This window comes from Carettochelys insculpta, chromosome 7 (assembly GCF_033958435.1).
Source record: "Carettochelys insculpta isolate YL-2023 chromosome 7, ASM3395843v1, whole genome shotgun sequence".
NCBI classification, from domain to species: Eukaryota; Metazoa; Chordata; order Testudines; family Carettochelyidae; genus Carettochelys; species Carettochelys insculpta.
Genome location: NC_134143.1, coordinates 61,757,913 through 61,783,934, shown reverse-complemented (window position 1 = coordinate 61,783,934; position 26,022 = coordinate 61,757,913). Strand labels below are relative to the sequence as shown.

Genomic DNA, 26,022 nt, shown 5'->3' with positions numbered 1-26,022 from the left:
ACCCAACAAATGGGAAATACAATTTTTAATTAATTGAATTATTCCTTGATCGTTCTAAAAATGCTTGGTTTAGGAAACTCTTGTGAAATTACATAGTATTTGAACTAGTAAGAACTTGGTGACCTGTTTTTGCACAATATAAGCATCTTATTGGTCTTCATTAGATATAATATTTAATTACACAGTTACCAAGAAAGACTGATAGTAAACGAGGAATTAATTACCATTATTAATGTCAATGGCTGTGTCTACACTTGACCTCTTCTTCGAAGGGGGCATGGTAATCAGCCTGATCAGAGAATACGAATAAAGTGCTGCAATGAATATACAGCATGTCATTAAGCTAATTCTCCCTGCAGCGTGCCAGCGTGCTGCGTAGCCATGGGCACTTTGAAGTACTCACATAACTTCCAAGTGCCCTTACACCCAAAAATTTTGGGGAGTAAGGGCATTTTCAAGTTGCACAGGTACTTTGAAGTGCCCATGGCTACACGCATGCCAGCACTTTGAAGTTTGCAACTTTGAAGTTGCCGAGGGGAGAATTAGCCTAATGAAGTGCTGCATATTCATTGCAGCACTTCATTAGTATTCTCCGATCAGGCTGATTACCATGCCCGCTTCGAAGAAGGGGGCTAGTGTAGATATAGTCAATGTGTTGTATCCACAAAATAATACTACAGATGGAGTAGGGAATAAAGTTCCCTAAAGTTGGTGAACACTGAAATTTAATAATATCTGTAGGGTTAAACTGATAAAATCCTATATAGGAGTCAATTCTTTACTGCCCAGCCTACACACATTAGCTACGTCTACACTAGAGAGTTGACAAAACTTGCAGAGCATCCACACTAAAAATACGTTCTGTCAAAATACTGTCAACAGATCTTGGCATTTTTGTTGACAGCTTTCTGCCTCTTCCCCATGAGGCAGAAGGCCTTTCTCAACAGAATCTGTCAACAAAAAAGCTGTTTGGAAACTGCAGAGGGCTCTCTGTTGACAGACTGGGCTTCTGGGTCACCGGGCCGCCCCATCTGGTGTGCTTCTGGTTGGGTGCTCTGTCAAGAGAGCAGCTGGGCAGCCTGGCTGCTGTTGACCGAGCGATCTGCTTTTGTGTGTGGCTGCAATCTGTCCACAGAAGTTTTGTCAGAATATATCTTTCGACAGAAACTTCTGTTGACAGATCTCTTTAGTGCTGACATAGCCATTTTGTGCTGTATTGATACATCTTGTTTCAGTTAGGTGTGTCATATTTATTAAAATGGTAATACTGGTACAGCTGCTACTGTTGACATGGTTATACTTGGTTGAAGTTTGGGCTTGCATGACATGAATAATTGGACATAAGGTGAGGCTTCGGAGAGAGTGGGCTGAAGAACAGAATGTCTGTGCTATTTAAGATAGGTAAATGAGTCTGTGAGTTGGGAGAATCAATGCCTGTACAAGCTAAGAGGGAATACCAGTGGACAAGATAATACATAAGTCAGAAATGTAAAGATGGGATAAAGGGTAAGTCATGCCCTTACCTAAGATTTTTAGAACTCAAATCAATGGTAACTTAACTGTTTTTGTAAGGCAACATCGGGAATAAAATAATGGGTACAGTGGTTTCTGTTTGATAAGTGACTGGCAAAGTGTATGCCTTTACCTAAAATATGTTTTTATTAGCACACACTTTTTGTTAAGTGCAAAATATTTATATGTACTTAAAGTCTTAGATGGTTTTCTGGAATCAGCAGTGAGCTTTCTGGGGGCCCTCCTTACTTCCAGCTCCTGGGGAGTTTTGTTGCAACTTTATTGCCCAAAGAAAAGTTTCCTTAGATTGTTCCAATGCACATTTTAACTAAAAACAAAATCATAGATTTTTTTTGAAGAAAGCACCTAACTTATGGTAATCTTTAGTAGCAAAAGGCAATAACAATTTATGATTATTTTTATTAGCAGAGCATCTTCAGCAAAACCAAAAGGCCACACACACAAATACCAACATCCAAAATTAAGATCAGGTTTTTTTGTTTTGTTTTGGTTTTTTTTTATTTTGTTTTTTGGTTTGCATTTTCCCTTATTTTCTCCATGAATCTGCCCTTTCACTTTATTTGTTTTAGTCAGTAAAACTCTGGCTTCCAGCTGGTTTTCTTCTGCCTGCCTAAGCAAGGCTAAGTTATTTCTGTAGGGGTTCTCACCTCCAGTTTAAGGGGACTAATAACACAAGATGGCTGTGAGTTATGTCAAATCAAGTTCTCATGCAGTGCAAGATCTGAACATGCTGTAGAGGGATTGCTTCATATGAGTAATCAAGTTCAGTGCACGGTAAACGCAAAACGGTGTGTATATAAGGGAAGATGGTTTCTCTGTAACTTTAGATGTATGGGATGCTGTGTAACCTCACCCTACATTTGAGTCTGATTAACTTACATGCAAGGTTGAACCTCTCTAGTCTGGCACTCTCATCCAGAGATATCTGCAATCTGGCAGGATTTTAATTAGTCTTATGACCACTAATCATGATTGTGGCCAAGTTTCCTCTGCTCCCGTAAAGTTTGCTTCCAGCCTCCAGTGCTGGCTCTCAGTGTTCTGTGCTGTTATTTAGCTGTAATTTATCCCTACATGTCTTCTGAGAGCCCAATAAGAAGTGGAAGTGCTGGTAATGCTGCTAGACAATATTGACCTCCAGTGGTCCGGCAAACACTCTTGTTCAGCACTGGTCAGACACTGAGGATTTCGGACTAGGTAGATTCAATTGCTAGTTTAAGTGTATGTCAGCAGAGAAATTTTAGTGAGGAGTTCAGAGTTGAGCTGAGTTCTTCGGAATTTGGTGGATAAAATCTCAGACTCTGCCTTGACCACTCCACATGAGAGAGACATTTCCTGGACACTACAGTGCAAATCACTGATGGCCTGATCAACACCACTCTTTACCAGAAGTCCACTGACCGCTATACTTACCTACATGTTTCTAGCTTCCATCCTGCACACACGACATGATCCATCATTTACAGTCAAGCCCTTACATACAATCACATCTGCTCTGATCCTATTGACAGAGACCAAAAACTGCAAGCTCTCTACAAAACATTCATAAACCTGAATTACCCACTGGGAGAAGTAAAAACAAATCAACAGGACCAGATGAATACTCAGAAACCAACTACTCCAAGATGGGCCCAACAAAGCCAATAACAGAACATTTGTCATTACATATGGCCCCCAACTCAAACCACTGCAGTGCGTCATTGAAGACCTACAGCCTATCCTAAATCATTATGCCACACTCCAGAAGGCCCTAGGTGACAGGCCTGTTCTTTCTGATAGACAACCTCCCAACTTTATGAGGATTCTCCCTAGCAACCACAGACTATACCGCAGTCATAGCATCTTGGAACTTTTCCTTGCAACAAGCCCTTGCAACAAGTTAGACTCTTTCTGACATCAAAGTCAACAAATACTTTGTTTTCATAAGAACTAATATACATTTTGATTTGGCTATCTGTTTAGAAGGAGGATTAAAATGTTACATGCAAAATCCACAAGTCAGCCAATCAGAATATCCTCATCCCTCCTTAAATGAGTACTTTTCTTATGAGTACTCGCAAAAATGAGGGACACGTATACTTACCTTTGTTCACTAGATGAGTGAACTCCCCCTGCTAATACGAGCCCCTCCCAATGGCTCCAACCTGCCACGGCCTGACACCCCTGCCAGCCTTGCAAACCCAAACCACTGCAGCCTGACCCACCCCCCACCCCTGCTGGCCATGCACACCCAAACCGCCTCAGCCTTAACCCCCCCTGCCAGTCCCACATATCCCAAACCACCTCAGCCTTAATCCCCCTGCAGACCCCAAACCGCCACAGCCTTAACCCCACCGCTGGCCCCGCAGACCTCAAACCGATGCAGCCTTAACCTCCCCACCAGCCCCATAAACCCAAAGCACCTCAGCCTTAACCCCCCACTGGCCCTGTACACCCAAACTGCCACAGCCATAACCCCCCACCAGCCCCAGAGACCCCAAACTGCCGCAGCCTTAACCCCACCACTGGCCCTGCAGACCCCAAACTGCTGCAGCCTGAACCCCGTCTCGACCGGCCCTGCACACCCAACCTGCTTCAGCCTTAACCCCTCTACCCGTCCCACAGACCCAACCTGCCGCAGCCTGAACCCCCAACTGCCTGTCCATCCTCCTCCACGGACCCAAACCTCCACCAGGTTTTAACCCTCCCTCCTGCTCATGGTCCCAAACTGACCCCAGCCTTTTAACCATCTCCAAACCCAAGGTTCACTTACCTTTCAAAAGCAGTGCCACCTGCTGCCTCTCCTTCACTGAGTTAGGAGCACTAGGAACCAATCAGGACTTTTACGTGTATTTTGATGGTAATGTAGTGTCCCTCTTATGAGTTTTCTCCTGTGAGCAGAAAGTTGGGAACCAGTTGTGCTCGTATAGCGAGGGATGAGTGCATAGTTCTGTAATTCCAAAACAGTCATTTGAAGAGTAGTGTATATTAACAAATCATCTTGCTAATTAAGGGATTTCGAGGTACAAATGAAGTCTTATGTCCTTAAATAGCATCAACCATATCCAAATATTTTTCACAAGGAACCACAACTAATCTGAACTGATAACCAATGGGTTGAACCCTAGATTCGGTCATGTCATAAGATTCTGGAACTTCCAAAATCAGTGATAAAAAACAGAGCACAAGGATGGCTTAAGAGGAAGCAGATGAAGAGGCAGAACCAGTTTCTGTTGCTTAATAAAAATATTATCCTGTTCTCTGATCATGGGTTTGATGCTTTTTTGATGGACAGAATCAGACAAATCTAGAAAATTAGGGTTAATATATGAGTTTTTATCTGATCTCATAATTGAAGATGGAGGGATGAAGTCTGGTTTTTTCTCAGTAAATTCTGCTAATTTGTATCAGTAGTTATATACGTGCTTGTTATTAAATTTTCAACTAAATTCAAAATAATCTGTATAGCAGTTTGGTTCTCTGATCTTTATTTTATCAAACATCTTGATCAACTTGATGGAATATCTTTTTTGAGTGAAATAGTGGTACCGGATGAGTCTTGTAATAAAAAGTGTTCTTGGGGTGTGACAGTAATTTGCCATGTTATGATAAATGCATAACTTGATTCCTTATCTTTCATTTGTCTGAGGAATTACTGGCAAAGGGAAATCTGATGTTAATTTAAATACCTGGGCCAGGATTTTTAAAAATGCCTAGTGTTTTAGATGCTTCAGTTTTTGTAAGACCACCTTCAGAAACATGTCCAGTCGGCTGATTGTCAAATAGTGATGGCTTAGTTTTTCATGAAAAATCAGGCCCCTCGCACTATCTGAAAAGTTGAGGCAGTAATTATCATCTAATACAGTTTGGACCTCTTTTATAGATGCATGTCTCCCAAGTTATGCGAGGGCTGCGTTCCCATGCACCCTCACATAACTGGAATTTCACATAAGTCAGGGGGGGAAGCTTTTATTTCCTGGCGAAATACACGTTCTGCAGCCGGGGAAGCAGCAGGAGCACCTAGAGATCCTTTTGAAAGGTATGTCCTGGGGTTGAGGGGCAGCTGGGGAAGATTAAGCCTGGCAGTGAGTTGGGGCCATGTGAAGGGGGCAGGTGTGGGTTAGAGCTGGAGGGGGGGCAGAACTGAGCTGTTGCCGTGTGGCCCTGCATGGGGGTGAGCCAGAGCTACGTGCAGGGGGAGGAGGTAAGCTGGAGCCACGTGATGGGGTGAGCCAGAGCTGCACACAAGGGAGTGGGGGAGCTGGAGCTGCGCAGAGTTTGAACCAGGGCTGTGAAGAGAGTTGAACAGGTGCCACGCAGGGCAGAGGAGGTTGAGCCAGGGCAGGGGAGTGGGGTTTCGAGTTGTGCTTAACTCACGTTAATGCGAGTTAAGCGCAACTTGGAATCGTGCACTTCAAGGGATTACTGAATGTGTGAAGGAGTGTTACACATCTTCACCCCCATCCCCAGCAGTATCATGAGAATGATGGCTAAGGAACATACTCCACACAGCCAGAAGTGCATAAAAATAGTCACTACTGGCCTGTACTAATCACATAACTAGAATAAGGTTGGCATTTTCTTCCCTACCCTGCTTCATAGTCTTCAGGAATGATCAACCTCTGACGGCACATGATTTCACCACCCTGTTGCTCTATTTGAGTGATTTACTGTGGAATGATAAAATATTAATATTGTTTTAAAATGCAACATGTATGACCAGTCACATCCCATGCTCTTTTAGTCTTGTAATCTCCTTGCTTCCAATATCCCTCTGCCCTTTGCCTTTCTTCTTTTCACTCTAGCTGATGAACGCTTTAAGCAATTTGTAGTGTTGCCAAATTTCTACTCACACAAAACTGAAAACCTTTGCCCTGCCACCTGCCTCACCCCTCCCCTGAGCCCTGCCCCTTCCAAGGGTGCACCTCCTCCCCTACTTGCCCCATCCCCCATCCCTCTGTTGCTTTCTATGCTCACCCTCACTCACTCATTCTTACCAGGCTAGGGGAGGGAGTTAAAGTTTGGAAGGTATGTGAGGGCTGGGGTTAGGGGTACAGAATTTGGAATGTGGCTAAAGATGAGGGGCTTGGTTTGTAGCAGTGTAATCCAGGATGATATCAAGGGGTTTGGAGGTTGGGAGTGGTTCTGGGTGTGGGCATGTTGGTGAGGTGCAAAATAGCTCAGGGGTGCTGGCTCTGGGTGGGGCTTACCTCAAGCTGGTCCTGGAAGCTGCAGCATTTCCCTCCCTCATGCCATACTCCTATAGGGAGGTGCAGCCAGGTGGCTCTGCACATGCTGCTTCCACACCTCACATTGGACATGGTTCTCAGCCAGTGGGAGGTGCAAACCTGGCACTTGGGGTAGGAGCAGCTTGTGGATCCCTGGGTGCCCCTAAGCATAGGAGCAGGAAGCAGGACATGCTGTGGCTTCTGGGAGCTACATAAAACCATGGCAGGCAGGGAGCCTGCCTTAGCCTTGTTGTGCCACCTACCATAGCCACCAGGAGTCCTTTTTGTCCAGTGATTCTGGTTGAAAGCCCTAGCTATTTTGGGGCAAGGTACTGTTGTTTGTGGCGTGCCAACAATAACTATCATGTAGTAGTCATAATAATAATAATAATATAATGCCACTGACTACTAATCCTACTCTGAAACAGAAGAATGTTACTGTTTAAATATCAGCAAATGTTATTTTCTATCTGAGGAGCTTTGTTTCACTTTGTACTTCAAAAATATCACAGAATCATAGTGCTGTAAGGGACCTCAGGAGGTCATCTAGTCCATCCCTCTGCTTCAAGCAGGATCAACCACCACTAAGTCATCACAGCCAGGACCTTGTCCAGCCAGGACTTAAAAACCTCAGGGGATGGAGAATCCACCAACTCTCTAGGCAACACATTCCAATGCTTCACCACCCTCCTGGTGAAGTAGTTTTTCCTGATATCTAACCTACACCTCTCCCTCTTCAACTTCAGACCATTACTCCTTGTTCTGTCATCTGACACCAGTGAGAACAGTTTCTTACTCACCTCTTTAGAGCTCCCCTTCAGGAAGTTGAAGGCTGCTATTAAATCACCCCAAAGTCTTCTCTTCTGTAAACTAAAGAAGCTCAGATCCCTCAGCCTATCCTCATAGGTCTTGTGCTCCAGCCCCTTAATCATTTTTGTTGCCCTCCGCTGAAGCTGCTGCAGCAAATCCACATCCTTTTTGTACTGGGGGGCCCAAAACTGGACGCACTATTCCAGATGTGGCCTCACCAGTGCCGAACAGAGGGGAATAACTACTTCTCTAGCTCTGCTCACGATGCTCCTCCTAATGCACCCGAGTATGCCGTTGGCCTTCTTGGCTACAAGGGCACATTGTCTACTCATATCCAGCCTTTCATCCACCAAAACCCCTAGGTCCCTTTCCATCATATTGCTGCTGAGCCAGTTGGTCCCTAGCATGTAACAATGTTTGGGATTCTTCCATCCCAGGTGCAGGACTCTATACTTCTCCTTGTTGAACTGCATCAGATTTCTTTTGGCCCAGTCCTCCAATTTATGCAGGTTACTCTGGATACTCTCTGTACCCTCCAACATATTTACCTCTCCCCCTAGTTTTGTGTCATCCGCAAACTTGCTGAGGGTGCAATCCAGTCCCTCATCCAGCTCATTAATAAAGATGTTAAGCAGCACCGGCCCCAGAACCGAGCCTTGCGGCACTCCGCTTGAAACTGGTCGCCATACAGATATTGAGCTATTGACCACTACCCATTGGGCCCACCCTCAAGCCAGCTTTCTGTCCATCTTATAGTCCAAAGATCCAATCCATATTTCCTTAACTTGTGGAGAAGAATGTTGTGGGAGACTGTATCAAAAGCCTTGCTGAAGTCAAGGTATATCACATCCACTGACTTCCCCATGTCCACAGAGCTTGTTACCTTGTCATAGAAGCTAATCAGATTGGTAAGGCAGGATTTGCCCTGGTGAATCCATGTTGGCTACTTCTGATCACTTTTCCCTCTTCCAAGTGCTCTAAAATGGATTCCTTGAGGATCCCCTCCATTATTTTCCCAGGAATTGAGGTAAGGCTGACCGGTCTATAGTTCCCTGGATTGTCCTTCTTTCCTTTTTTAACGATGGGCACTACGTTTGCCTTTTTCCAGTTATCTGGGATCTCTCCTGATCTCCAAGAGTTTTCAAGGATAATGGCCAAAGGTTCAGCAATGACTCTGCCAATTCCCTTAGTACCCTCGGGTGCATTAAATCCAGACCCATGGACTTGTGAACATCTAGGTTTTCTGGATAGCTCAGAACTTGTTCCTTCCCTACAGATGGCTGCTCTCCACCTTCCCATACTTCATTGTATAGGACCATCGTGTGGAAGTTGATTTTGTCCATGAACACTGAGGCAAAAAAAACATTGAGTACTTCTGCTTTTCCTGCATCATCTGTCGCTATGTTACCTCCCTCATCAAGTAATGTCCCCACACCTTCTCTGATAACCTGTTTATTGTTAACATGCCTGTAGAAACCCTTCTTGTTACTCTTCACATCCCTTGCCAGCTGCAGTTCCAATTGTGCTTTCGCTTTACTGATTACTGCCCGGCATTCTCCAGCCGTATGTTTATGCTCCTCCCTAGTCAACTGTCCATGTTTCCATTTCTTGTATGCATCCTTTTTGAATTTAAACTGAATAAGGATTTCTCTGTTAAGCCAAGCTGGTTGCCTACCATGTTTGCATTTCTTACTAGGCAGCAGAATGGTTTGTTCCTGGGCCTTCAGTAAGACTTCTTTAAAATACTGCCAGTTTTTTTCAACTCTTCTCCCCTTCATCTTCGTTTCCCAAGGGATCCTGCTCATCCGTTCTATCAGGAGTAGAAGTCTGCTGTCCTGAAGTCAAGGGTCTGTCTGTTACTGCTCACCTTTCTTCCTTTTGTCCGCATCCTGAAATCTACGATCTCATGGTCGCTGCAGCCCAGGTTTCCTCCCACTTCTATTTCTTCTACCAGTTCTTCCCTGTCTGTGAGCAGCAGGTCAAGTTGCGTGCAGCCCCTGGTCAGTTCCTTCAGCACTTGTACCGAGAAGTTATCCCCAACATTCTCCAAAAACTCCCTGGATTGTCTGTGTGCTGATGTATTGGTCTCCCAACAAATGTCTGAATAATTATAGTCTCCTTTGAGAACCAGGGCCTGTGATTTGGAAGCTTCGCTTAGCTGCCTGAAGAAAGCCTCATCCATTTCATCTCCGTGATCTGGCGGTCTATAGCAGACACCAACTACAACATCACCTCTGTTACTTCTGCCTCTAAGTTTAACCCAAAGACACTCAACTGGATTTTCCCCTTCCTCGTGCTGGAGCTCTGAGCAATCATACTGCTACCTCACAAAGAGCACAACTCCTCCTCCTTTTCTCCAGTGTCTGTCCTTCCTGAACAGTTTATAACCTTCCAGTTTATAACCTGTTATTTGAATCCTGAATAAGCAATGTATGCTGTATACGGTAATATTTTATTGTAACTGTTCCGAAATAGATTTTAAAAAAAAAAAATCCTTTTGGTTCTCAAACTACTATTTCAATTCATATGCTATTTCTGCCCACAAACTCGGTTAGTTATGATTGTCCTCACAATGTTATTTCCCATACCAGGCAAGTTTGAGCTGAATAAACTACCTGATTAGACAATTTCTGACTGCACTGATAAGTCACACAATGAAAGGAATGGTATTTGATGGATTTAGGAATTTGTCAGTGTCTGTTACAGTTTGAGCACTCACTGGCCCTGCATCTCCTACTAGTCTGTCTGGGAATTAGCTCTACCAGCCCTGGAGCACTCCTTATTAACAGGAGTCTTGCCCTCAGTTACCTATCTTCACCACCACTTCAAGCCCTGTTTCCCTCCCAGTCCAGCATGCTCCTTTCCTCACAATACTGCCCTACAGCAGTATCCTCACACTCTGGGTTCTTCCCCTCTAAGGGAACCCCAACCTACTGTACCCACCTTGTCTCAGTGACTTACTGCCAGTCATCATCTAGCCCCTGCCTCAGAGTCAAACTGTAGTCTGAAATGGCCACTCATCTTCGGCAAAGGGGTGTGGACCTGCTGTCTTCCCCTGCCCTGGCTGCATTCTTGCAGCCTTAAAACCCCTCAGACCTTGAAAGCCAGGCTTCAGCCTGGGAGATTGTCTGGCCAGAGCTCCCCAGCTCTGCCTGCTTTTCCCTAGCTCTGTCGTCTCTCTCAGCTATCCTCCTTATCTTAGCAGTCTGATCCTTCCTGTTCCATAGCTGGAGCAAGAGTGCCTTGCTGAACTAAGCAGCCCCTGTTTATACTGCCCCAGCTGAGCCCTGATTGACTGCTACCTGCCCTTGCCTGATTGGCACATGCTACCAGCCATCTTCCAGGGGTGGGTTTAATTCTTTCTTTCACTGGAGCAAGTTGACTACCCTGCTACAATGTACCAGAGTCAATCAGCCTTTAAACCAGAGATAGGCAATGAGATGGAGGAGGTATGCCATCATTAGCGCCACGTGGTCTACTGATACTTTATTTTCCTGAATGTCCACAGGTATAACTATTCACAGCAGTTGTTGACTGCAGATCACTGTTCATGGCCAATGTGAGCTGCTGGAAATGACACAGACAGGGACACCGCTTCCCACAGCTCCCATTAACCGTGAATGGTGAGTTGTGACCAACAGGAACTGCTATACCTGTGTGGACACGCAGGTAAATGAAGCTCTGACACCTACCATGGACTAATCCTGGTGAACCACTTCCAGCCCGTGGGCCACTTTTTGTCCACCCTGGCTTTAGACATTTGGTAAGCCAATTGTGCTGGTTTTGTTTTGTTTTTAATGGAGTTGGTGAGATCAACTTATATATTACTTATTCTTTTTATGTGTTTTTGCAAAGGCATTAACTTCTTCAGATTATGCTATAGGCCTGATCCTGATTCCAGTTACATCAGTAGTAGAACTGCAGTCAGTAGCTATAGTCCCTGTGTTGTGGTGTTTTATGAGAACATGGACACAGGAGGTAGATGTGGTGAACTTAGAATCCAGGAGTATAATGTTACTGGGTCAAATTCCATAGTCTCTGCTATGCTGAAGAGCAAACTTAAAGATCATATTGGTCCTTTCTGGCTATAAAGCCTATGAATATACAATAGTCATTAATAGAAGTGTTGCATACATTTTAAATGAGTTTCTTGCCTACGTTTACAATAATCTAGTTTATTCAGAATATGCATTCAGTCTGAATTTACAGTATGTACTTGTACCCACAGACTTATCCATTGTTCAAAGGGCATGACAACGGGTGGCCCAATTCTGCAAAAATATTCCTGCTAGGTGCAATGCACATGAAAAGGCTCTGAATTTAGTTAGTTATTCAGATAGATGACAAATGCAATATTTTAATTTTAATATCAGCAATGGTATTTTATGTTTGTAAGAAAAAAATGAAATTCAAATACAGAACAAAAATGCATGAGAAACATTACACATATGCTTTATAGCTTTGTAATAAGCACTAAATCAAGAATGTTAAATAATAAGCTACCTTTGAGTATTTGTTTGTATGCTCTTTATTTTCTCAAAGGGGATTTTATTAACAGTATGCCACAGTGCTGACAGCACTTACATTCAGAGACCAATATCTAATATTTTAAGCTGTGCAAGGAAATGGTAAGAAAAAAAATCAATAAAATGTAACCTAGATCTTTTCTAATAAAACATTTTTGTGACCACTTTGCTTTTTTCTAGATGCTGTCACATCCCCTTCATTTGAAAACGTATCCAACTTGCACAACTTTAAATATTTAATACACCTTTTATTAGTTGCACAGAACCTGAGAAGTAAAAGTTGTAATATCTTCTTCTGGTCATCATTTTTATTCAGCATGGTTTAATGAGTATTATAATTGCAGGTTGAGGAAGAAATATAAATTAGCTTTGTGGTATGGGTTGAGACTTCTGTGCTCACTGACATGTGCACAAGGGACTATATGACCCTAACTGCGTTTTTCAGCATGCTGGCACACGCGCCGAAATACCAACATTGTATTCTTCATATTTGAATAACTGGAGAAGAGCTGCTATATATAATTGAAAGCACTGACTCTGATAACTCAGTCTGGCTTCAGTACAAAAAGCGTGGGGCATTTGAAGGCTGAATAGACTTTTTCTTGGCATATGTTCATTCTCTGATTTATCGATTAAGTTTGACTTCAAATAACTATCTTATCCTACCATTTCATATATTTCCTTCCAGCTTAGAGAAACACCAATGTTAATTTGAGTGGTCAGGAACTTGGGCAGTTCTGTGGAGTATATTTCTGGTGACTTGAGGGGGAAACACCATTTGTAGACAATAAATTTCCTCTCTTTTCAGCCTTCAGATAAATACCATGTGGCCATAATGTTATCTTTTCTAGCTCTATCATTATTGACGTGACTATGTGCATGCTCTCTATAGATGCAAAGTAAAACATGAAGAGTAAAACATGAAAAAATTTACAAGATTTTTAAAATGCTTTGTTAAAACATCATTTTTCCCCCATCAGCAACTTATGCGGGAGCGACAGCAGATGGCCAGCCGCCCCTTTGCTTCTGTCGATGTAGCACTGGAAGTAGGAGCTGAGCAAACAGACTTTCTACGAGGGCCATTAGAGGTAGGAACAATGATGCTGACAAGGGACCATTGTGATTTGCATATTTATATTGCTAGTCTCATCTACATCTGTTTCTGAAACCAAGCAGAGCTGGATTACGTGGAGCTGATAAGTCTCAGCTACATATGTTATGCCATTTTCTAGGAGTATAGTTTGAATAGCATGACCTGAGCTGTGACAAAAGCCACTAGAGAATCCATTAATCTCGGGTAGAGTGACAGTCAGCTCACCTGGCAGCCCTTTCCTGATGGATGAGCACTGAAGGAATTTGAGATACACGTATTAACAAGGAAACAAACCTTATGTTTAGTCCTTAGAGTACACAGTGCCCTCTAGTTAACAGTTCACATCTATCTCAATTAAAAGAGATTACTGTAAAAAAACAAGTCCCACTCCCCCCTCCCAATGCTGTGAGTTGAATTTTAATATTTATGTTTCATAGTGAGGTTTAAAGGACACAATATGTAATGCATGTTTTCGTTTGTGGTTAATGGCTATATTATTACAGCCTTTTATTTTAAATGCAAAACACTGAAAGAGAAATCGTAATATGCAAAGCTGTGTGATATTGGAATTGTGCAATAGTGCATGAAATGAAATTCTGGAAATTTCACCTGAAAACAGAGAGAGAATAACATGATGAGGATAATAATGAATATCTAATCAAGGCTTCCTTTTGGATAGATTATAGTCCTGTACCTCTTTATGTTTATTTACACTATTATGTTCATGGTGATTGCTTTATTTTATTTATGGTAAAATCTGGCTTCTGCTGCTAGGTTGGAGGCAATAGGAATTGTTCTCACTAACATAATCTGGGTACTTTGAATGTGAAATGCTTTAAAAAATCTTTGCTAAGAAGGTATGCTATTTTGTGACCCATAATTGCAGTACTCCATATCCCCATCTACAGCAGCCTTACACTTTTCCCTTATCTGGAAAGGAGGAAGGTTCCAGGTACTGAAACCTAACACTTAACATCCGTGTACTACACTTATAAGTTAATTAACATTTTAAAGTCCCTATCATTCTGTTCAAGAACATTTTAACTCAGTTCTCTTTTGGGATGGGGAAAGAGTGGTTGGAATATGGGGAGGCCTAAATCTGATTGTTTACATAGTGCAAATTTAATTAAAACTTTAGACATCAATATCAAAAGTTAATTGCTGTGTTTCTTTAAATGACATTTTATTTAGCAACTAATAGAGTTGGAAGCTGAAATAATTAAGTTATGTTTTTACAGTTTTTGTTAGATTTTTTTCTCCTACTCTAATCATGCTCTGATAATTGTTTAAGTATTCAGTGAGTTGAATTTTGTCTGATATATATAGATATAGATATAGATATACACACACACACACACACACACACACACACACACAGAATAGAGACTACTCAAAGCTTTCCTAGTGTTACAGTACACTGTAGTCTGTACAAAAACAATATCGTACTGAAGATTAAATGAAAATGATGCAATTTATTGATTGGCCCTTGCAGTCTACTGTGGAAGAAAGAGATATATTAAAATTACAATACAGATCTGTCTTGAATTTACAGGAGCAAGGTAATAAAAGTTATAGCTGCCACTCTGTTTTTGATTCTCAGCTTTCTATTAGGTTATAAGTGAATTTAGATAAGTATGTGGATAGCTGTACTGCAATACTTAAACACAAAAGCACACAATAAAAAATAGATCAACACCCATAGTTTTGTTTTTGTTGGATTACGTTAAATTCCCAAAATTATTTTCATATTTCTTTGCTATGGACACACACTGTGTTCCTTTTATGTATATGTAAAAAGTAAAAAATATACAGTAACTCCCCCTCACATTGGCATACTAAGAACAGAGAGAAAGCCGTGCTAGTCTATATACTATCAAAACAAAAAAACAGTAAAGCAGCACTTTAAAGACTAACAAAATCCTTGCAACAAAGCCTGCTGCCAGCTTTGTCCATATATGTATTCTGTAGATACCATCACTGGACCTAACCAGGTTAGTCACAGAATCATGGGTACATTCTCATGTTCTCAACTAACATCATATATGCCATCATGTGCCAACAATGCCCAGATGATTTGTATATTGGACAGACTTCAAACTCTCTCAGAAAAAGAGTTAATGGGCACAAAACAGACATCAAAACACTCCTGATCCACTAACCAGTTAGTCTACATTTTAATGGAGTGGGCCATTCTGTTAATGACTTAACAGTTTGTGTCTTATTGAAGAAGAATTTTCACACTGCTTTGGAAATAGAGGCTGCTGAACTCTCTTTCATATTCAAATTTGACACATTAACACGTGGTTTGAACTGGGATGCAAATTTTCTGGGACACTATAGGGGCTCTTCTGCATACATGGCTTAATCTAAATCTTGACTCCCCCCCCTGCACCCCTCTGCTCTCTGATTTGCTCACCTTGATCATTTTTTTTTCTGATTTGTCCACCTTGATTACTGTTTTTGGTTCTCTGTGCCTTAAATATTGAGTCTGTTCTGGTATGGCTATGGTCTGAAGAAGTGGGTCTGTCCCACAAAAGCTCACCTAATAAATTATTTTGTTAGTCTTTAAAGTGCTACTTTACTGCTTTTTGTTTTGACGTAGTGAGAGCTCTCATGAAAATGTCGATAACTGTGAGATTCTTTCATTGCAACTCCTGCCCCAAACCTTCCATTGACATTCTATCTGATTCATGGGTGCTTTGGACCAGATATAAAGTCAGTGTCACAGTGGCTATTATTTTATTGACATTGTAATAACTTTAGTGCTTCCAATGACATTGTATTGATCTGTTGGTCCTTTGGGCACAATATATAATGTCACTGGAACCATTACATACAGTACACCAAGTCTCCTATTCAACCTGCACAGCAAGAATATTGCTCATTAGCATTGTCTAGCTTACATGAAGTTGTGAATTTACATGAATACTGCACATCAGGGTGAGCAAACTTTTTTAAATTGGGCCCCACTTTTCATCCCTGCAATTAGCAGGGCCCTCCCGCTCCGCGTGTCTAATGTAATCCAAAGTGATGGAAATTTTGGTTATGGTCATATAAAAAACTCTTTTGGTGCAAGTAAGAAAATAAGTATGTAGATTGTAAAAACTTTATTAGGTGGTATATAAGGGTGAATACGCATACATAAAAACAGTAGGATATTTCAACATTTTGAATGAGATGGATGATCCTAAAACACAGCAGACAATCGAGGTGCACCCCCTCCTTTCAAAATTTCACACAACATCAAGGGGGCCCACTCACCACTTTGCTCATCCAAGCTGCACATTAATATTGAAGATCTAGAACAGGGTCAGTACACCTGCACGTATACACAGTACTTCTAGCATTATATACAGTGACATTTAAATGGCTTCTATCTGACTGTACAAATTATGTTTAAAAATATGTCCAGCAGCTGCTCCATTTTAAGATTTTATTGTGCAAGATTAAATCATTTCTATCTAGAATTGGCAAAAATATGTCTTAAAATTTGAGACTTTGGTACAGTTGGGCCAGTCTCCATATTCAAAATAAATAACTGGTTCAGTAGCAAGAACAGAAGTGTATGGGGTTTGATCATCCTTGAGCCTTTTTTTCTACAATCTGAAATTGCAGTGGTGTAATGTATTGAAAAACAAAGTTTGATAAACGTGCTCAATCACCATAATTTTCCTGCTGTTTTTGACTTTGATTTTCATTATTTCCTCCTCAACATCATCAATGCTCTTTTCTGAGACTGTCTATCATCCTCAATGTCCTCTAGGCATTTAAATTTCAGCCTCTGAGCAGGTGCACTTTTGCCTCCCTCTAGGCGTCCGCGCACCTATCTCTTGTCTAAGCTCCAGTGTGAGTCACAACCCAGGGAAAGATAGACATTCGGCTGCCTAAGTCACGTGTGCAGCTTGATCTGGCAGTCTCAGAGGTTGTCTGTTGGATTGTGTCCCATTCAGAATCCATCCAGAGTAGGTAGTGGTGATGCCTCCAGTGACTGTTCTACTTTTTGCATAAATAAACAGGTTTTAGGAAAGAGAGAGAGGGGAAGATTATAATTCAGTGATTAGGGCACTACCTGAGAGATGGGAAGTCATGGATCTAGACCTATTGCTTCAATCATGCTTTCAAAATTTATCCACAGTAGAACTGCTTCAACAGGAGAGATCCAGGGAGTCCAACCTCAGACTGTCCCATTGCTTCCAGGGAAAAAGCACTATCCTAAGAAATAGGAGATACTCATTCAAATGTTTTCTCCCCCTTTGGCAGAGAAAGAGGGGAACTGAATCTGGGTATTCCACATCACAGGGGAGTCCTTTAACTACTGAGACGTAAGTTAAAATGTGGGTGCTACCATCACTACAGCAGCATAGGATGAGGCAGGTGCCTAACTCGTTCCCATGAGAAGCAGCTTAGGTACCTAAGCCATCTGACTTCAGCTGGCTAGGTTACATACATGGATTGCTAATCAGAGCTAGGCACCTTCCTGTAGCTTGGACCTAGCTACTTTTCTCAATGAGAGGCAAGGGGCTTACCGCACACCCTTCAGCTTAGCATCTCTCACTGGCTAGTTTAGTTCGCTTCCCTCTCAGAGCGTTGGCTTTCGTGGATCACATTTTTAGGTGCCTATTTCCCCACATTCATTGTATAGCACCTAGATGCCTGACGTAGCTTTGGGTACCAGAGAAAAAATAATGATTTTTCTAGGCCTTGTTGTGCCCAGCATGGCAATGCCTCCTTTGTAGATCCCACCCTTCATAATTTACCGAACTCTTGTAGGCACTTCGCGTGTCTTTCTGTCAAGTTAAGGTGGGCTCAAGAATTAAAAGAACATTATGTCTTATTTCTTTTATTAAGCAGTTTGGAGCATTTACAATACAGTCAAGTGGTTTTTACTTTCATGGAGTCATTGTAGAACTAAGGCAAAGATCAAAATATTTCCCATTTAGCTCAGTGGAAAATTCAGAATCCTTGTTTCCATTCCAGTGATTGTTATTTTTCCATAACTGGTTACAGGTTGTACCTCAGCAATTTGGGACTCCTGTGCAGTAACAGGCTTCCTTTGGGCTGACAAATTCCCTGGTCCAGGACCACTCAGGTCCTGAGGGTGCCTGACAGGGAGGTCAAACCCATATTAAGAAATATTGGGGTTTTTTTTGGTTTCTTTTTTTTTTTGATAATTGAAGTTTATTCTAATAGGCTATTTATTGTTTTTCCCTGCCAACAAAGTATTGGAATTTTTTTTTACTTGCTTCATACACCAATCCAGTTACACTGGGTTTATTTTTGTGTTTAATTGGAATTGTTCAATGAGCACTTTTAAAAAGTGCAACCAAAGCATACTGTATTATGTCTTACAAATTTAAGCTGGTAGCATGCTTTATCAGCATTATATTTATTTTGATGAAGAAGTTGGTATTTCCAAAACACTCCTGTCATAGTATGAATCCTGTTTCTCTAATTAATCCACTTTCATTTTCTTCTTTTCTCACTGTAGATTTCTCCATTGCTCTGTCATTGAACATCATGTCAATTATGTTGTCTTTTGTGCTTGCACAATATACCGCTGCATTAGCAATGTACAGCAGCTTTAAGTAAATACTGTTTACTTCCATTTTAAGGCTCCTCCCCCGTCACACTTGGGTAAAACATCTTTAATGTAATTAAAATCAGGACATCTGATTGTCTTCTTCTAGAATGAGCCTTAGTTAGTTTCTGCCTTGAGCAGTTCCTGTGTAAATCACTTCTAATTCTCCTTTCCATGCACTTCCTTTCTGAATTTTCCATTTCCCCTCATATTTTCTCTGATTGTCCTCACTACACCATGATTTTCTATATTGAATATTTCACATTCCTGCATTCTCCAGTGGCATTACTGCTTGTCATTTTCCTTGCCTCATGCCCACATTTTTCTTGCATATTCACAAACTGTGGAGTCGTCTATGCCCCTGAACTTTATTTATTCCTCTGAGTTTGCCTTTAACTGTTAATCTGCTTCAAGTTTTCTCTAGAACATGGCATAATTAGTCCAAACCTTAATTTGTTATTTTCTTCTAAAATCCTTATTCATGCCTTAATTATTCCTTGTCTTGAACATTGTATTACCACATGTATAGTCTTTCTAAATCCAGGCACTCTAAACTTCTGCTGTCCACAATAATATCGTCACATGGTACTCCTGCCACAGGAAAAAAGGAAGCTTTGCCAGTTTATTGTCTGTCACTTTTTCTGGCTTTCTACTATATTCAAGTCCAATTCAAAATTGCCTTTCTGTTTTATAACTCTTAACACTGATTTGGTGTATGCTTTGACTTCTAACATACTATGCCTACTCCATGTCCACTTCCTCTGTTCTTTCAGTCTTTGCTTTCTCTCTCTTTTTCCTATAACTCTGCATGGCAAGAATTCACCCTTCCAATTGTGCTGCCTCATTTAAGTGGCAAAATATCTGTCTCCCAGACTACTGAGTCACTTTTAGAGTACTGCTTTAAACCCCTTTTATTATTTAGCTAATGACTGATTCACGCTGAATAGCTTTTTGTCACATGATATATGAAGAATGGTGTACAAAAATAAATATATATGTTTTATTATAGTAGAGCAGTCACCTAGGAAAAACATAATTTAATCCCAGTTTCTTCTTCCTCATTCAGCATGCTTAATATTTTTTCTATACAAAACAAAAAGTGTAAAAAGTTGTTTGTCTTAAAATTTAATTTAATATATAATGCAGTTTATTCATTTGCCGGTACAGTAGTCAGAATCATAGATGACATCTAGCCTAACCCCTGCCAAGATGCAGGATTTGTTGTCTCAAAAAATATAGTAATATAATGCTGGTAAGACTTAATGACCTTAAATTGACATATTTGCTTCTCTTTCTAGATTTATATCTAGACATATATGAAAATACTGAGTCTATAGCTTAAACCACAGAATCAACCTATATCCTCTGCATGCTGGTTTCATTGTTATGATGCCTTCTATCCTGTGCACCAACTCTGTTCAACACAAAGTGGCAAAAGTGAAACCCGTAATCTGAAGCAAGTCAACAATATTTCAAAATTTAAAATGTTGTTTCACTTTTTTGCATATGATAAATCTATTAATAGTTGATACCTGCTTGGAAAAAAATTAGCACCCTGCATTGTGTTATAAATAGGACAATGCCACTGTCAGTTTGTTAAAAACCTGCTTATCTAAAACTTGGTACATGCCATGGTCCTAACTTTGGAGAATGAACTTATACTTTTATAATCTATAATCATCTATTATTTATCCAATTCCTAAGTCTTCTCAAAATGCATTTTTGAAATGCAGAGTGCTCGGGCCTGATTATTTATTTACCCTAAAACAGTGATAGGTACACTGTGTCACAACAACCACCTGGCTGCTCTCCTACTTGGGCACCAGAGCCCCACACTTCCTACGCTTACCCCTCCCTCCCAGCACTTTCAGAGGTTCACACTCTGTCTCTGCTCCTTCCCTCTCAAAGTTAGAGTATGACAAACAGTGGACCATGGATTGCTGCGACCCACTGAGATGGAGGGTCAGTCGTGAAGCCCATTCACTGTTCATGATTGCCCATTCCTGCCCTAGAGTAACTTTAAAACCCTGTTCAAGTATAGAGATTCCTGAAAAGTAGGTGCAATAAGTTTGTAAATATGAGAATCAGGCACTAATATTTTAATATTAATAGCAGCCTAAAGCTACTTCATGTTAACTATAGAGTCTATAAGATCTATGAGTTCACTTTCCATTTTAAAAGTATGTTTGTGTACAAATTACCTTGAGAAAGGTATCCTGTTGCCTCGCAAAGTTTATTTTGCACATATACATATAATTGCTAGAAAAATTGCTTGGCTGGAAATATAGGATTTGGGTTGAATGGAATTGCTAACAAATTTCATGCTCGATTGGAACAATTAGCAGATATTATGGTTGACTGATTAAATGTAGGTGTTTCAGCAATTTTGATATGGTGTGAGTAGAGTATATTAATTAAATTATTGGTTTGTGGATATTTCTGAATTAACAGAATCAAAATATATAATCTGATTCTGCTCAAGCATAAGAAAATTGTGTCTGTGTGTGATCTCCACCAAACATTCATAAACCTGAATTATCCACTGGGAGAAGTAAAAAAACAAACAGACAGGGCCAGGTGAATGTCCAGAAAGCAACTACTCCAAGATAGGCCCAAAAAGCCAATAACAGAACACCACATGCCATTACTTACAGCCCCCAACTCAAACCACTGTAACGTATCATTAAAGACCTACAACCTATCCTAAATCATGATGCCATGCTCCAGAAGGCCCTAGGTGACACGGCTGTTCTTTCCTATAGACAACCTCCCAACTTTATGAGGATTCTCACTAACAACAACAGGCTATACCACAATAATGCTAATCTTGGAACTTTTCCTTGCAGCAAGCCCCATTGCCAACTTTGTCCACATATCTATTCTGGAGATACCGTCACTGGACTTAACCATGTTAATTACAGAATCACGGGCACATTCTCCTGTTCCTCAACTAACATCACATTGTCATCGTGTGCCAACAATACCCACACACCATGTATATAGGACAGACTGCAAACACTCTTCTTCAAAGAATGAATGGACATAGAACAGACATCAAAAACCTCCAAATACACAAACCTGTCAGCCAGTACTTTAATGGAGTGGGCCATTCTATTAAAGATCTGAACGTATGTGTTCTACTGAAAAAGGACTTTAACAACCATCTGCAGAGAGAATGCTCAGAACTAACACTCATGTTCAAATTCCACACATTAACACGTGGTTTGAACAGATACTAATTAGTGACCCATTATAAGGACTCTCTTACGTACTTTGATGTTTTATCTAACTCTTAACTTCCCCACCCCATCCCACCCCTCCATCCTTCTGCTCTTCTGATTTGCAAACCTTGACAACAATTTTTGGACTTCTGTGCTTTATATATTGAGTCTATCCTGTTACGGCTATGATCTGAAAAAGTGGGTCTGTCCAATGAAAGCTCATCACCTAATAAATTATTTTGTTAGTCTTTAAAGTGCTACATGACTGCTTTTTTGTTTTGATAGAATACAGACTAACACGGCTATCTCTCTGTCACTGTGTGTGTATATGTGTAAACTTTGTGAACAGATGACGTGGATGTCCTATAGTCACTAGAATTAATAAGTAGAAAGCTGCTAACATTTTATTTCATTAGAATGACACAAGGTTCACTGAGCTCATAGCAAAAGATACACATCTCTACCTCCACAACTCCTGCTATATATGAGAGTTTTAACAAAGCATATGCATGGGAATCTTACATTGGGGAATAGTAAATACATGGCTGTGAGACTCCTGCAGAAAATATTTAAACTGAACACACCAAATATGGAAATGAATGATAATATCAGGTTAAATAGAAGGAATGTAATTTCTAATTCTCCTACATCTGCTATGAATTGGGACGTATGCGTCTGTATATAATGCCATAACCCTCATCTGCACAGGCCATTACTTAATAGGGAGATCATCCATCCAATTGCTTTCCTTGATCAGTAATGTAATTTCTAAGACCAAAAGTGTGTCTATCTTAAAGAGTCTTGTGTACATCAGCTGTTTAAAAAATTAATATGTCATGATATTATATATATTTTACTAACCTTAAATTAGAGAATCGATCAGTTTAAAAAGAGAGACAAGGCTAAAAATCAAGTATCAGAGGGGTAGCCATGTTAGTTGGGATCTGCAAAAGCAACGAGGGGTCCTGTGGCTCCCTATAGACTAACTGAAATGTATAAGCATAAGATTTCGTGGCAAAGACCTGCTTCATCAGATGCAGTTCCTGCACATACATCTGACGAAGTGGGTCTTTGCCCACGAAAGCTTATGCTCAAGGATAAAAATGAGTGTCACTGTTTTCTCTCTCTTTAGCTAGTACTAGTTTTTGTGCATTGTTGTTTGCTTTGTGGTGACTTGTAGTATTTAATTACCTTTATAAGAGAGTTCTGTGCTGTTTAATTACCTTTATATTTAGCTGTGTGGTGTGCCCTTATTTTGTACTTGATTCTCTGCACTTCCTGTCAGCTGCAATATATATGGCAACTACAGTGAATGTAAGCAACTATTAGATCACTTGTAGTTGTTATGACATGACATTGAATCAACAAATAGAGATGTAGCCTCTTTTTAATTCTCCTCAAGTAGCTTACCAACATGATTGAATTGCTAGATACTCTTATAGGTTATGCCAGTTCTCACTGGAGTTTAAGCATTCTGTAAACTGCTGTCAAGCTAAATTCAAGTCTGAAGTGGATGTGAGCTGATTGACAGTGGCAATGCAGAGTCAGATACTGTGCAAACTAAGTTAGTTTAACAAGTTAGTATATTTTGGAGGTAAATCTGAGCAGTTGTCTATTATTTAAACGTCATACAATTGTTAGAAGTTGGAAGAAAATCGACCAAACCATAGATGAGACACTAATGGTACTATTTTGCTATATTTTGTTTTTCGGAAGAGGAGTCTGGAGGTTTCAGCTTGTTAAGCTTCTTTGGGGATGGAGGGATTTTGTGTATTATATACTGTATTAAGGTGTGTGCGATAAAGGCAATTGGACTCTGGTGGAAAGGGAGGATCAGTACAGGAGCTTCATATTAGGGTTAGCTCTTTTTTTTTCTTTGAGAAAAGAAAAAAAGGAAAAAAAAAGAAAAAAAATGTGTTCAGTGCTTGCTTCCAGTTCCAAATATAGTATATTTTCCAAGTCCATACATTTTCTCACAACAGAATAAAAAAAGCACATTATTGCTCAGTGGTGTGAAACTCTATGGTTTTTACTAAATATGCATGATATAGGCCTTTCATTCACTTTATCTGTACTACATATTCTCTCTGGTAAAATTTTATTAAGCAAAAAAAGTAACTACTTTCCTAGAGCTTCCTATGTATCTAGTATCCTCTACATTATGACTTTGTGCATATCTTTTTTATTCTTCTTTTAGTAAGAAACTCATACATTTGGAGGAGAGCAGGTAGTGAGAAGATGCCTTTTGTCAGCATTTTTTTACAAAAAGTAAATATTGAACCAACGAATTATTGTTCTGGAAGTAAAAGCTAAACTGAAGCACTTATAAAAGTCTTGAGTGATTTCAGTACCACAAATGCCTTTAATGTTTGCTGTGGTATTAAAGTCATCTTGCAATAGGGAGAAAAATTTCTAATAACTATCTCTAAAAATTCTATGAATCAAAGAGAACCAAAAGTTGTCCCCCACCTGCTAATGCATTGGGGTATCTGTTTTGTCCTAGATCATAAAAAAGTCACCCGTTGACTCCCAAATACCATTTGGGATAAAACAAATAACGAAAGTTTATTTTATAATCTTCTGTACATGAACCAAAAGTGTCTGCTCTGCTGAAGACATTTTATGAGGTCACCACTTTGGGTATATGGAAGCAGTAGAGTGTCTATATTTCATATTTTCTATCAAACATATTTTCCATCTGATGTGAAGAGACATATTTTAGGTGTTGTGCTGTGACTATAACCAAATTAAACAAAATTATTTGATATGAATTTTATTACAAAAACCCAATTCTGCTTTGAGTGGTTGCTAATGTGCGTTCCACTCAGTCATGCGCGTGCCCAGTGCACCAAAGCTGGAGAACTGTGATTAGGATTGCCCATATTAGAGGCACTCACTCCCTGTAGCCCTTGGTCACCCCCTGTGGCCGTTTAGAGGCAGTGCCATCCCAACTCCCTTCAATTCCTTTTCACAGCCTGTGGCTTGAGTCACAGTGTGCTTCTTAGTATTTACCTCCTACTTTTCTGTCTCAGTCTTTCTGGGATTGTATTCTATATTGTTAACAGTTAGCTTACTAGTGCCTTACTTTTAGATGTAGTAGCTTGGATAGGTAGTTTAATTGAACAATATCATCAATTCTGCCTAAAGAGAATCCTAAACATCTCTTGGGAGGATAGGTGCATGAATACTGGCGTCCTGGAGGAGTTGAACATGACCAGCATTGAAGCCATTATCATTCATCAAAAACTTCATTGGAATAGTCTCATGGTTCAGACGCTGATCAGTGCCTCCCAAAACAGATTCTGTTTTCTGAGTTGTAGGAAGGACGAGGAGCATTGAGGGCCAGAGGAAGCAATATAAGGACACGCTGAAGGCATACATGAAAAAAATTCAGCATCGGTGTCAACACCTAGGAGCAACTTGCGTAGGACAGTCCCTAGTGGAGAGTGGTAATCCATGAGTGGGTGGCACAATTTGAGAGGTCCCACTGCACTGCAGACAAGGAGAGGCAAAGAACAAGAAAAGAGCAGCAAAAATTTCCCTGTGCTCCTCCAACAGCTGCCAACATCTGCCCCTTCTGTAATATGACTTGTGGTTCCAGAATCGGGATGGACAGCCATCAATGTACTCACAAATAGGAGGGTGACATGAAGGCATCCTACTTGTTATTGTGTCATGGAATCATAGAATCACAGGGCTGGAAGGGACTTCAGCAGGTCATCTGGTCCAGTCCCCTGCTTCAAGCAGGATCAACCCCAACTAAGTCATCCCAGCCAGGACCTCGTCAAGCAGAACTTAAAAACCACTAAGGATGGAGAATCCACCACCTCTCTAGGCAATGCATTCCAATGCTTCACTACCCTTCTCATAAAGTAGTTTCTCCTAATATCCAATGTACTCCTCTCCTTCTGTAACTTCAGACCATTGCTCCTTGTTCTGCCATCTGTCACCACAGAGAACAGTTTCTCTCCATCCTCTATACAGTTCCCCTTCAGGAAGTTGAAAGCTGCTATTAAATCACTCCTCAGTCTTCTCTTCTATAAATTAAATAAGCCGA

General features: G+C 40.6%; 1 protein-coding gene across 1 annotated transcript in view; it reads left to right on the top strand.

The window, feature by feature from the left end:
• Positions 1-26,022, top strand: part of ATRNL1 (attractin like 1) — a 1,060,182-nt gene that overhangs the window by 800,169 nt on the left and 233,991 nt on the right. Inside the window, exon 28 of the mRNA XM_074999076.1 lies at positions 13,054-13,161. Coding sequence (XP_074855177.1) covers positions 13,054-13,161 — 108 coding nt within the window. The remainder of the gene's footprint in view (positions 1-13,053; positions 13,162-26,022) is intronic.